Source organism: Schistocerca gregaria, chromosome 7 (assembly GCF_023897955.1).
Source record: "Schistocerca gregaria isolate iqSchGreg1 chromosome 7, iqSchGreg1.2, whole genome shotgun sequence".
Taxonomy (NCBI): Eukaryota; Metazoa; Arthropoda; class Insecta; order Orthoptera; family Acrididae; genus Schistocerca; species Schistocerca gregaria.
Genome location: NC_064926.1, coordinates 198584928 through 198599730, shown reverse-complemented (window position 1 = coordinate 198599730; position 14803 = coordinate 198584928). Strand labels below are relative to the sequence as shown.

Sequence of the window (14803 nt, the reverse complement as noted above, 5' to 3'; positions counted from 1 at the left end):
AAACATAGTATGTGAATATGGATTGCGGCTAAGAAATGAAAGAGGAAGCCGCCTGGTAGAATTTTGCACAGAGCATAACTTAATCATAGCTAACACTTGGTTCAAGAATCATGAAATGGAAGAACCCTGGAGATAGTAAAAGGAATCAGAATGATTATATAATGGTAAGACAGAGATTTAGGAACCAGGTATTAAATTTAAGACATTTCCAGGGGCATGTGTGGACTCTGACCACAATCTATTGGTTATGAACTGTAGATTAAACCTGAAGAAACTGCAAAAACGTAGGAATTTAAGGAGATGGGACCTGGATAAACTGAAAGAACCAGAGGTTGTACAGAGTTTCAGGCAGAGCATAAGGTAACAATTGACAGGAATATGGGACAGAAATACAGTAGAAGAAGAATGGGTAGCTTTGAGGGATGAAATAGTGAAGGCAGCAGAGGATCAAATAGGTAAAAAGACGAGGGCTAGTAGAAACTCTTGGGTAACAGAATAAATATTGAATTTAATTGATGAAAGGAGAAAATATAAAAATGCAGTAAATGAAGCAGGCAAAAAGGAATACAAATGTCTCAAAAATGATATTGACAGGAAGTGCAATATGCCTAAGCAGGGATGGCTAGAGGACAAATGTAAGGAAGTAGCGGCTTATCTTACTAGGGGTAAGATATATACTGCCTACAGGAAAATTAAAGAGACATTTGCAGAACGGAGAACCAGTTGCTTGAATATCAAGAGCTCAAATGGAAACTCAGTTCTAAGCAATGAAGGGACAGGAGGAAGGTGGAAGGAATATATAGAGGGTCTATACAAGGGCGATGTACCTGAGGACAATATTATGGAAATGGAAGAGGATGTAGATGAAGATGAAATGGGAGATGTGATACTGAGTGAAGAGTTTGACAGAGCACTGAAAGATTTGAGTCGAAACAAGGCCCCCGGAGTAGACAACATTCCATTAGAACTACTGACAGCCTTGAGAGAGCCAGTCCTGACAAAACTCTACCATCTGGTGAGCAAGATGTATGAGACAGGCGAAATGCCCTCAGACTTCAAGAAAAGTATAATAATTCCAATCCCACAGAAAGCAGGTGTTGACAGATGTGAAAATTACCAAACTATCAGTATAATAAGTCACAGCTGCAAAATACTAACGCGAATTCTTTACAGACGAATGGAAAAACTGATAGAAGCCGACCTTGGGGAAGATCAGTTTGGATTCTGTAGAAATGTTGGAACACATGAGGCAATACTGACCATATGGCTTATCTTAGAAGAAAGATTAAGGAAAGGCAAACCTACGTTTCTAGCATTTGTAGACTTAGAGAAAGCTTTTGACAATGTTAACTGGAATACTCTCTTTCAAATTCTGAAGGTGGCAGGTGTAAAATACAGGGAGGGAAAGGCTATTTGCAATTTGTACAGAAACCAGGTGGCAGTTATAAGAGTCAAGGGGCACGAAAGGGAAGCAGTGGCTGGGAAGGGAGTGAGACAGGGTTTGTAGCCTATCCCCGATGTTATTTAATCTGTATATTGAGCAAGCAGTAAAGGAAACAAAAGAAAAGTTCAGAGTAGGTATTAAAATCCATGGAGAAGAAATAAAAACTTTGAGGTTCGCCGAGGACACTGTAATTCTGTCAGAGACAGCAAAGGACATGGAAGGGCAGTTGAACGGAATAGACAGTGTCTTGAAAGGAGGATATAAGATGAACATCAACAAAAGCAAAACGAGGATAATACAATGTAGTCGAATTAAGTTGGGTGATGCTGAGGGAATTAGATTACGAAATGAGACACTTAAAGTAGTGAAGTAGTTTTGCTATTTGGCAAGCAAAATAACTGATTATGGTCGAAGTAGAGGGGATATAAAATGTAGACTGGCAATGGCAAGGAAAGCGTTTCTGAAGAAGAGAAATTTGTCAACATTGAGTATTGATTTAAGTGTCAGGAAGTCGTTTCTGAAAGTATTTGTATGGAGTGTAGCCATGTATGAAAGTGAAACGTGGACGATAAATAGCTTAGACAAGAAGAGAATAGAAGCTTTCGAAATGTGGTGCTACAAAAGAATGCTGAAGATTAGATGGGTAGGTCACATAACTAATAAGGAGGTATTGAATAGAACTGGGGAGAAGAGCAGCTTGTGGCACAACTGGACTAGAAGAAGGGATCGGTTGGTAGGACATGTTATGAGACATCGACAGATCACAAATTTAGCATTGGAGGGCAGCGTGGAGGGTAAAAATCGTAGAGGGAGATCAAGAGATGAATACACTAAGCAGATTCAGAAGGATGTAGGCTGCAGTAGGTACCGGGAGATGAAGAAGCTTGTACAGGATAGAGTAGCATGGAGAGCTGCATCAAACCAGTCTCAGGACTGAATACCACAACAACAAAAACATCCTTGATTTTCCATTGTTTGATTTGGCTCTGAAATATAGGGTAGCTTCTCTACTTTTGTATGTGTCTGTCAGCAGTGCTTGCAATTTTACCTACTAAATGCAAGTATAGCATGGCCTCTCTGTCTCCTTATTAATTTATTGAAAAATGTGGTGGACTGGAAATGTAACACCACTTACAACAGTCAGTGAAGGTGAAACAAGAGGGGGGGGGGGGAATTATATGACAAAAAACAACTGGAAACTAACTGTAATGATATACAACAATACTAATTGGTAAATTTGCAAACAGAAAGATTATAGTAATGAATGACACATGATGCATTCCTCTTCTTGGGGCTGCAAAGATCTCTAAAAACAAACTAGTAAAAGTTGTGATAAATGTTATCACATGAAGGGAAAACAAGTGAAACAAAAAAAAAAAAGGGGGCGTCACATTTGAAAACCAACATAAGAAGGACACTGAGGTGTTACAGTGACTGATAACAAATGACTAGAAATTAAAAGGAGCACAGGAAACAAGAAAAACAAGAAGAAGAAAAAAAGAAGTATCACTGAAGCTACAAAATATATGACTTGAAAAGTTACAAATTTTAAGAGCAGCTGTGAACATCAGGAGACACTGTGTGTGACTTTGAAAGCAACAAATGTAACTGAAAGAAATATAAAGCAAAAGAGCTACTCATTTACAAGTTTGTTTTCATACTTGTTATGTAAAAGGCACATGATCATACATATGTGAATCTGAGAGTGGCATCACTATCATCAGCGTCCTCTGGAAAAGAGTAGACATCTATGGAACCATCCTGACGTCCCACCACTAAGTCTGGAGTGCCATTTGCTGTCAAGTCATAACAATCCATACAGGTAATACAACTACTGTTACTAGGTTTTTTCAGAATCCAAGCATGGCTGACTTCATTCCTGAAACAATAACATCCAAGTTTCTAAGAAACCTCCAATTACATACATATAAAAATGTACATCAAAGTAAAGAGTGATTCTAAATGAATGGGACAAAAGAAAGTATTCTGCAGTACATTCACGATTTTATTTCAGAAATACACATACAGGTAAAAAGGTTAACGCTCACAATTCCTATGGACATTTACAGACTTGTAATGTGGGTTCCAACTGTGACATAGAATCTAGTACTAAGTTTCCTGCCAGGCCCATTCCAACGTAGCCCGATAAATGGAGTTAACCGTGCTAACTACCTGGTGGCTTCAACACTGTAAGCCTTGCAGAAATGATGGTAATAAACCACGTCCTTCACACATTCCCACAAGAAAGAACAACTGATGTAAGGATAGGTGATCTGGAGGGCAATAACACGTATGACACATCATTTGACCCAGCACAACCAGTCCATAGATGTTGAAGATTTGAGGCGACTACATAAGAGGTTACACCAATGTGGCTGGGCACCATCCTGCCACAAAGTGAAATTGGGTACCTCTTCTGACAACTGAGGCAACAACCAGAGAGAAAGCATAGTGACGTAGGTTAGGCCTGTAATGGTAGATTCTGTGAAGGAGAGAGGGCTAAAGACTCTGCAGTTGATTATGGCAAAGCAAACATTAAGTTTCAGATAATCACATTCATTTTCCAGAGAGGCATGGAGGTTTTGTGTACCCCATATCCTCAAATTACACTTGGTCACTTTGTTACTTAAGTGAAATGTGGCTTCATCAGAAAGCACACGTTTGCAAAACCATCCAACTCTAGCTATGCTTGAAAATCAATGCATAGTTGTCTCCATTTCATTTTTCAACAGGTTTTAGTGCCCACAACATCTAAATTCTGCCAGCCTGAAACTGTAGATGCTTGTGCAACACATGTCACAACACTGTTGATTGCAACACATTCACTTCTCTGCTGGCACAACACATGGGTTTCCTGGGGCTTCTTTCATTCGAATTGCTTTGCCCATCTAGCAATCTTGTGATGGTATGGTACCATTTTTCCAAATGTGGTCTAAAAAAGTCTTTGGACAAGATCACTGATGATGTTATTGAGTATTTTTTCTATCACAGATGCCACTATTTTGAATACTAATGCCAGCCATGAACAACATCGGTGACCTTCCATTGTTTCATTGTTGCCAGCTAAAGTGTGAGTTAAGTCTACGTGTTTATTTCCGAAATAAGGCCATTACTGTAGTAACAAGCATACCTTCATTTTGTCCCACTCATTTTGAATCATCCTATATAATCATGACAATCTTTTAAACATAAACAGAATTGTAGTGTTTGTCTCTGATAAGTGAAAACATTAAATTACTAAGAAAGATAAATTTTATGAAGTGCTTACTTATTTAGTACGTTTGTTAACTAAATTTAAGTCAGAAGTGACCATTACTTCGTTTAACTTAGTGTACATATGAACGACATAAACTGTGGATAACACTGGTGTGAAATATGAGTATTCTCATAAGTGTATCTGTTCTCTTGAAAGCAATATGATGAAACTTTTTCCTCCTTCTTATCTTTGTTTAGATCATCTCTGGACAAGTTTTGCTGTTACTCCCCACTTATTTGTTCATTATCTTTTCATTCTCATATTCTGCAGTTTTCTTTACTTTTTTGTTCACAAATTTTGTAGCATGAGACTGATTCTGTTCTGAAAATCTGTGGCAACATCAATTTTCAATTTGAAAGTTACCATCAACAGTACTTTGATTTCATGTCTTCTGACAAATGGTAGTGTCTTGTGTGTCAATGTCCCTGCCCATTTTACATATGTATTTCCTGATGGTGTCTGAGATGCTGTCTATCCAGGATACAGTTCTTCATTGATTTGTCTAATTAATGAACTGTTCTGTGTAACTGAGGTCCCAATATATCTTTGAGAACCTTTTGTTCTTCATGTTCTAACCTCTCAATTAATCCTATTCCTTTAAGATTCATATTTCCTGCTGCAAACAAGGCTTCAAGTAAGATTGTTTATGGGAATGTATTAACTTGGCACTGACTGTTGTAGGTGATCTTGGTGACTTTGTATGGTAAACATATCTTGTTGATTTGTGTTTCTATAGTTTCTCATATTAAATGATGCAAACAATAACTCTGGGGTGAGATTTTGGTCGGCTTAATAGCCAGTTACAAAAGATTGCAATACGAGAATTACAATGCTTTCTGTTAACTAAGCCCACACTTTTGTAAAGATAGTTATCCATGCATGAGTAAATAGGCATATTAGTACCACCACCACAATGCCTTGATCTGACCTTGAACTAATTCAACCAGTTATAAATGGACCTACAGTTTAATGCAGACTCTGAAATATAGTGCAATTTGGCATTTTTCACATATAAAGGCTTTATATGATCATTCCATTTTAAATCACTCCTAATGTGTACTTCCAGATAATTTATGGAATTAACTGCTCCTAGTTGCTGACCTGCTATATTGTAGCTAAATGATAAGGGATCTTTCTTTCTATGTATTCGCAGCACATTACACTTGTCTACATTGAGATTCAATTGCCATTCCCTGCACCATGTGTCAATTCGCTACAGATCCTCCTGCATTTCAGTACAATTTTCCATTGTTACAACTTCTCGATATACCACAACATTAAACACTAAAAGGAAGCATAGCGCACTTCAGAATGATATAGTGTAAAACAGAGATTGATGTTCATTTACAAATGCTGTTATGAGGAATGTACAAAGCATCACAAATTATTGGAAAGAGACTCCATATCACAGCAAGGTGTGTGTTTGTCATCAAAGATGAACAATGACACTAAGTGTTCAAATTTCATTTCCACTGTGCATGAAGCTAATCGAGTACCTGGTCAAAATAAGACAACAAGTTTCTGTGGAAAATCACATTTTTAACAGAAACTCAATGTTTTTAAAGTAAACAAAACTGTACATTCTTGAATTTTCAACTGATAATTTCATATTCTTTCAAGCAATAATAACTTTTATTTTGAGCATTAAAATTGTCATTGCCACAATTGTATTATTTTTTATAACAGAAGTCTTAATTAAAAATTATTGTATTTAGAAAAGAATATTGTACCGGAACTTTCTGGCATGTACCATACAGTTATACAGAATGAACATTAATAAAACTGAGAAACTGCAGGGACAGATTCCTGATTGGAAATGGAGGAAAGAAGATCCTAAGAACATGTGGTTGGAAATGCATCATTGCCACAGTAGATGACACTGAGGAATGAAAGTTCCTCTGACCACGTGCCATGTGTTCCTTGCATGTTGCAGGTTGTGTGATTGATGCAGTGTACTGTAAGCAGCAGAATAGTATGGTATTCATGTCAGTATCAAACCAAGAGGGTGTTTCTGTACAGCCAAGCAGGTGGAATTGGTTGAGAGGCAGCCCGGCTATACCTAACAAGTATCCTCACAGTCAACAACCACGTCGCACAACATTGGAAGCCCTTTTTGGGCATTTATGTGATCACGGGCCCTTTCACACAATGCAGGGAGGCGGCTAACTGTGTGCCCACCAGATATGGAGAACAGTGTTCTACAAGTTCAAGGAAAATAGCCTGCCAACATGATGTCAGTCAAAATATGATTACGTGTATCTTGCATGACACCCAATCCTATCCCTATCGCTTGCAACAAGTGTAAGGATTATCAGCAGCAGATTTGCCTTTATTGGAAGGATTCTGTTGATGGTTTTTGCACCAGTCCATCACAATTATGGACATCATCAGTCTTCTTTACCATGAAGTAACATTTACCAGAAGTGACATCATCAATCTGCATGATCGTTATCTGTGATCTATGGGGCATCTCATTAGCATTGGTTCAGCATCAATGTATGGGCTGGAATTCTTGGTGACCACATACTTTGACTGGTTATTATTCCACAAAGCCTGGACTTCATGTGGAATACTCTGCTTGGGACACTTGAGAATGTGCCTTTGGCAACTGACAGGTTATGTGGTTTCTGAATGATGGAGCCATGATGGAGGAACACACTTGGATTTCCTGGGTTGCTTGGGAATGTGCCTTAGGCAATATGACAGGCTATGTAGTTTCTGCATAACGGAGTACCACTCCACTTCCACATTACAGTTTACCAACACCTCAAAAACATCCTCCCCACTTGTTGGGTAGGACATGGAGGCCCCGCAGCATGGCCTGCTAGATCACCAGTCTTAAGTCCCCTGGATTTTTTACCTCTGGGGACATCTGAAAAGCACTGTGTGTGCTGAACCAGTTCCTGATATACAGACCTTCAATAGTGTGTTCACAAAGCATATGATGCTATTCAGAGAGAGGCTAGAACATACAAAGAAAGTGCGGCAGCCCACGATGTGACATGTGAACACGTGCACTGCATCCTTTGGAAGCCACTTTGAACCTCTGTTGTGACATGGATGCAATGCGGCTCTGTATTATGTTCTGGGACAGTCTGTTGTCATTGCACACATACCATCCATTTATGGACACATGTTCATTAGGACTTTCTTTCCTCCATTTCTAGTCAGGAGTTCGTTCCTGCAGTTCATTGGTTTTATTAATGTTCACCCTATATATAGAGTAAATTCACAACAACTGAGTCATTTGTTTCAGGTCTTTCCTAGGTAGTTTCTTGATGTGAACAAACTTTTTGTTTCATTATCTGTTCCTTTAAGAATTTTGACCTGTCTTAGTTATTGAAAATGAATTTTCTATGAAGAGTGTATTTTTAGAAAATCTGACCAGAAGAAAAATAAAAAAAGGGTTTATTGGCAATTAGAATTTTGTTATTTACATTTAACATCAAGAATATGGTTTTATCTGCAAATGAAATTCAAGCAGCAAACACTGAAGCTAAGTAGTAGAACTTAATATTGTTTATATCACTTATTTTCCACTAAATCTATCATGTGCTGAAATAGCTGTAATTAAAGCTAAAACTGCACAAAGAGGTGATCCCAAGAAATGTGTATTAAAACATTATGAAGCTACATGAAATTATTTACAGGTTCTAAATAGGCAAGTTCAAATTGGTTCAAATGGCTCTGAGCACTATGTGACTTAACTTCTAAGGTCATCAGTTGCCTAGAACGTAGAATTAATTAAACCTAACTAACCTCAGGACATCACACACATCCATGCCCGAGGCTAGATTTGAACCTGTGACCGTAGCGGTCGCTCGGCTCCAGCCTATAGTGCCCAGAACCACATAGCCACTCCGGCCGGCAAATAGGCAAGTATTGCAATAAATGTAGCTTATTTAGAAAGTGAAAAGTTCTAATTGGTTTGTACAACTGGGGTCAGACACTCTCTGAGGAGAGCTAGAGAGTTATAATTGTGGATGTCATAGTATGGGAGCTTAGTGTAAAAAATTTAGAAGACTAATGCTGTTTATATTTCAGCTGAAGAAGAAGAAAAGACACCGGTATTCAGATGGAGCATGAAAGGGAAAAAAAGGATGTGTATAAAACAATTGTGGACAGATAATTTCAAAGAATGTAGAAGATAAAAAATAAAAAGATTCAAACTGTATTCAAACTGGAATTTAGAAGAAGAAGAAAGATAAGTACATTAGAGACAAGAAAGTCTGTGTATTTTAGTTTTTGTTCTTGGTAAAAACTGTTACGCGCTGTTTCAATAAGACTATTACAGAGGAGAGTGCAGTCAGCAGTGATAATAATTGTATAACTAAAGCAACAGTGAGCGTACTTTTTGAATTATTCAAATGATAAATTCAGCATAATCTTGTTAAATAATCTTAGTACATTGAATCCCTTTAGGCATAAGTAAACGCTAATTCGTTCTACTTGGCCAGACAGCTTAATTATTTGTGTTTGGTGACTCACCTTGTAACTGTGACGACACCAATTCTTCCATCAACAGTTCCATATAATATCTGGTCATCACTTCCAGGAAATGGAAACAGCACTGATGGCACTGACTCTAACTCTACACTGTGTAAGAGATCATGTCGATCCAATACCCGCAAAATTCTGTCTTCACATGCCAAAACTGCCAACAGCTTATTGTTACCCTGCAGATGGATGTCAGAAAACACTTTCTAATTTTCACTGAATATACATTATTTTGATGTACGTATGGAAGATGAAACAGATAACAGCACTTAATATTGATATTTACAAGTAAAATAACTGGATTCGCTCAACATTCAGGTTTTCACACAGATTATTTTAATTCATATCTGCATTTCCCTGCATGCCATGCCTAGCCACCCAGGATAAGATTAATTTTCAGACAGTTTTCAACAACTGCAAGTCCATTTACAGCCAATAATCCCCCCCCCCCCCCCCCAAAAAAAAAAGAAAATCTGGACTTAAGAGTTCTGAGTTGGTAGCAGTCAGGAGACATGCTTTGCATCCAGCAAAACAATGCTGTATATAGCAGCACAGTAATAGCCACTGGTAAACACTGTGCTTCATTTTGTTTTGCTGTGTTTGCCTGTTTCCGCTAAAATGTGTAATTGCATGCTTCCTTGTGACACAGGCACTACTTGTATTCCTAGCAATAGAACACTCACTGTTTGCAATGAGTACTTGGGGCGTAGCAGAAAGCGTTAATACAGCAGCTGCACTGTTTGTAGAAGGTGGGATATATTCCCTTTGTGATGGTCCTATACTTGCAGTAGTAAATGTGCAGGGAGATTGCAGGTATCCCACACCCCCTCTGAATAGCATTCGAAAAAAAGTTTACAGATTGATTAAGATTTCCTTCTGGTAGCCAATTCACATTTTTATGACACACTTAAGATAATGATTATATGCTATTCAAGGCCACACCATTCAAATTTTATTTAATTGTACTTAATATACTTTTTGACAAGAAGCAACACAATACATTCAGTATGAAAGTGTTTGAAGTCTTAGACTCTATTAAACTGAGAGGCTTGGGCCAGTTTCAATAACAGCATAAAACCTCTGTTAGTATCTGATGATCCCTATTATGCCACTGCATTCTGTTCCTTATGGAAACACTCTCTCATTTGAAATAAAATTGTCATGTCACAAATTTTAGAATCTCCTTATCTCCCCATACTCACACCACAAAAATTAAATTCTGATCAACATTTTATTTTCTGCAAACAAAGTGATTTGAAAAGAGGTTATGAGATGAATATCAACAAAATTAAGACAATGATATGGGAATGTACTTGAATTAAATCTTGTGTTGGTTAGAGAATTAAACTAAAAAATACGAAACTAAAAGTAGTAGATGAGTTTGGCTATTTGGGCTGCAAAATAACTGATTTTGACCTACATAGAGATGACATAAAATGCTGATTGGAAATAGCAAGCAAATCATTTCTTAAAAAGATATTTTTTTACAGTATGTTTATGTGTAGGAAGTACTTTCTTAAGACATTTGTCTGGAGTGTAGCGTTGTACGGAAATGGAATGTGGGCGGTAAACAGTCCATACAGGAATGAGAATAGAAGTTTTTCAAATGTGGTGAAACAGAAGAATGTGAAGATTAGACTAGTAGATCAAGCAACTGTTAAGGAGGTGCCAAATCAAAAAAAATATGAAGGGATTGGTTAACAGGGCATAGCCTAGACATCCAGGAATCAATTTGGTAACAGAAAGGAAGTGCTGCAGGAAGATCAAGGCATGAATACAGTAAGCAGGTTAAAATGTATGTTGTTTCCACTACATGGATGAAGAGCCTTGCACAGGAGAGCATGGAGAGTGTATTCAAACCAAGTTTTAGACTGAAGACTGCATCATACAACAATATGTGCATGTTTTCATGTTTTCTTGCATGTAAGCTTCATACACTCCTGAAAATGGAAAAAAAACACATTGACACCGGTGTGTCAGACCCATCATACTTGCTCCGGACACTGCGAGAGGGCTGTACAAGCAATCATCACACGCACGGCACAGCGGACACACCAGGAACCGCGGTGTTGGCCGTCGAATGGCGCTAGCTGCACAGCATTTGTGCACCGCCGCCGTCAGTGTCAGCCAGTTAGCTGTGGCATATGGAGCTCCATCGCAGTCTTTAACACTGGTAGCATGCCGCGACAGCGTGGCCATGAACAGTATGTGCAGTTGACGGACTTTGAGCGAGGGCGTATAGTGGGCATGCGGGAGGCCGGGTGGACGTACCGCCGAATTGCTCAACACGTGGGGCGTGAGGTCTCCACAGTACATCGATGTTGTCGCCAGTGGTCGGCGGAAGGTGCATGTGCCCGTCGACCTGGGACCGGACCGCAGCGACGCACGGATGCACGCCAAGACCGTAGGATCCTACGCAGTGTCGTAGGGGACCGCACCGCCACTTCCCAGCAAATTAGGGACACTGTTGCTCCTGGGGTATCGGCGAGGACCATTCGCAACCGTCTCCATGAAGCTGGGCTACGGTCCCGCACACCATTAGGCCGTCTTCCGCTTACGCCCCAACATCGTGCAGCCCACCTCCAGTGGTGTCGCGACAGGTGTGAATGGAGGGACGAATGGAGACGTGTCGTCTTCAGCGATGAGAGTCACTTCTGCCTTGGTGCCAATGATCGTCGTATGCGTGTTTGGCGCCGTGCAGGTGAGCGCCACAATCAGGACTGCATACGACCGAGGCACACAGGGCCAACACCCGGCATCATGGTGTGGGGAGCGATCTCCTACACTGGCCGTACATCTCTGGTGATCGTCGAGGGGACACTGAATAGTGCACGGTACATCCAAACCGTCATCGAACCCATCGTTCCACCATTCCTAGACCAGCAAGGGAACTTGCTGTTCCAACAGGACAATGCACGTCCTCATGTATCCCGTGCCACCCAACGTGCTCTAGAAGGTGTAAGCCAACTACCCTGGGCAGCAAGATCTCCGGATCTGTCCCCCATTGAGCATGTTTGGGACTGGATGAAGCGTCGTCTCACGCGGTCTGCACGTCCAGCACGAACGCTGGTCCAACTGAGGCACCAGGTGGAAATGGCATGGCAAGCCGTTCCACAGGACTACATCCAGCATCTCTACGATCGTCTCCATGGGAGAATAGCAGCCTGCATTGCTGCGAAAGGTGGATATACACTGTACTAGTGCCGACATTGTGCATGCTCTGTTGCCTGTGTCTATGTGCCTGTGGTTCTGTCAGTGTGATCATGTGATGTATCTGACCCCAGGAATGTGTCAATAAAGTTTCCCCTTGCTGGGACAATGAATTCACGGTGTTCTTATTTCAATTTCTAGGAGTGTAGATCTAATCTGCTGCTAAGAAATAAAATAACAAAACAATAAAAAATCAATTTAGTTTTTCAAATACAGTTGTGCCATTCTACCAGTACTTTGTCCCAATAAATGTGTGTGTGTGTGTGTGTGTGTGTGTGTGTGTGTGTGTGTGCGTGAGACAATAGAGAGAGAAAGAGGGGGGGGGGGGGGGGGGGGACAGAGAGAAAGAAAGAAAGAGAGTCTACAAGGACACTCGGTGCAGTAAACCATTACAGAACATCAATAAAAATGTTCTTGGCTTATAATCAGCATAATTTCAAATAAATATATTAAAAACAAAGATTCCAAGACTTACCAAGCGGGAAAGCGCCGGTATAGGCACAATGAATAAAACACACAAACACACACAGCTGCTTGTGTCTCTGTATGTATGGATGGATATGCGTGTGTGTGTGTGTGTGTGTGTGTGTGTGTGTGTGTGTGTGTGTGCGAGTATATACCTATCCTTTTTTCCCCCTAAGGTAAGTCTTTCCGCTCCCGGGATTGGAATGACTCCTTACCCTCTACCTTAAAACCCACATCCTTTCATCTTTCATTTCCTTCCCTCTTTCCTGACGAAGCACCCGCCGGTTGCGAAAACTCTGAAATTCTGTGTGTGTGCCTATCTACCGGCGCTTTCCCCCTTGGAAGCTCTGAAATTCTGTGTGTGTGCCTATCTACCGGCGCTTTCCCCCTTGGTAAGTCTTGGAATCTTTGTTTTTAATATATTTTTCCCATGTGGAAGTTTGTTTCTATTTTATTTACATCATCAATAATTTCAAATAAAACGTACAAGCTTTCAATAGCTGTCTCCACCATCATCATCAGGAGTTGAAATTACAAACTGAATGTCAGTGATTGGAACTTTTGGTGACGTTGGTGGAAACAGCTATTGAAAGGTCAAGTGTTTTATTCAAAATTATGTGGCTTGTAAACCAAGAAAATATTATTAAAGCATGCCACTGCAAAAGACTCTGAGGACACATTAAAGATCAATATTTGGTATATTTCTAATTCATTTCCTTGTTCTTACTTTACTAAAGATAAATGCACCCCACAGTGTTGCACAATATAAAACACATACGCAAGCATTATTAAAATCAGAAATAGTCACCTTTTCTGCCCCCAGAGCAATGACATCAATTATGCGATCTCCACAATGGAAAGAATTAACATCTTTACAGTCAAAATATTGATTATATGCATGATCACCACATACTAAAAGATTGCTTCCACAAACATACCTGAAACAAATCAGTATAAGTAATAACTATTAGAAGTCAATAAAAGAGAAATTATAATTATCACATAGCTGTTAAAGAAAGCTCTCATGAGCAACTGGTTTGCAATTAAAAGTTAACTAAACAAAAATTTTGCACTCATTTACACTCCCAGAGGCAATGACATCTTGAAAATTAAAAATGTAATATTTGGACAAATAAAATAACTTAAATATCCCAGCATCTTCTTTAAGTGTGTAAATAATCAAAATGTGAAATGATAAGTATATTTCACAATGCCCGTAAGACATATCATGCTTTGTGGTATAAGTCAAAGAACAGAGATAGCTCTAGTAAAATCAAAATATGAATATTTACGTCAGCTGAACAACTGAGCTTGCTAGCATATCCACTAAAATAATTAACAATTCTGACCTGAAGTGCAATATAAGTCAATGTCACTTTTTGCAATGCTCTTTCAAATATCTACATTTCATAATCAGCAAAAGGGGTATTCTTTCCACCTGACAATAGCCCAAGCCAGTAATAACAAGCTCCCTCCTCAGCCTGATGAACATGTTGAATTAAACCAAAAATACCATAGCAGCTAAGTAGTTAAGCGATAAGCATAAATGTGGACATCTGCTAACTGACATACTTTGTCATCAGTGCTGTTATTGTTTAATGATTTTCTTATGAGCCGCATTTTATATCGTCACCACCATCAACATATTATTTTAGTCAAACAACAACAAAGGTAGGAATATCAAAAATGTAGGAAAAGACAGCTTGCTACTTAACGTAAAGAAGACACATCAGGTTGCAGAAAGGCACAGTTAAAAGACACTCACATATAACTTTCACTCACAGCCTTCATCACTAAAAGACACACACACACACACACACACACACACACACACACACTTCACGCATTCATGACTGCCAGCTTCAGCATCTCGGGATGAAATGCCGGCAGTTGTGCGTGCATGGGGTGTGCTTGCTTGCCTGTCTGTCTGT

The 14803-nt window shown here is 39.4% G+C and overlaps 1 protein-coding gene across 1 annotated transcript in view; it reads right to left on the bottom strand.

Annotated features, from left to right (window-relative positions):
* LOC126281937 (Bardet-Biedl syndrome 7 protein homolog) overlaps window positions 1-14803 on the bottom strand; it is a 118547-nt gene that overhangs the window by 89809 nt on the left and 13935 nt on the right. The window contains exons 4-6 of the mRNA XM_049981283.1: window positions 13681-13810; window positions 9189-9376; window positions 3134-3323 (exon numbers count right to left, since the gene is read on the bottom strand). Coding sequence (XP_049837240.1) covers window positions 3134-3323; window positions 9189-9376; window positions 13681-13810 — 508 coding nt within the window. The remainder of the gene's footprint in view (window positions 1-3133; window positions 3324-9188; window positions 9377-13680; window positions 13811-14803) is intronic.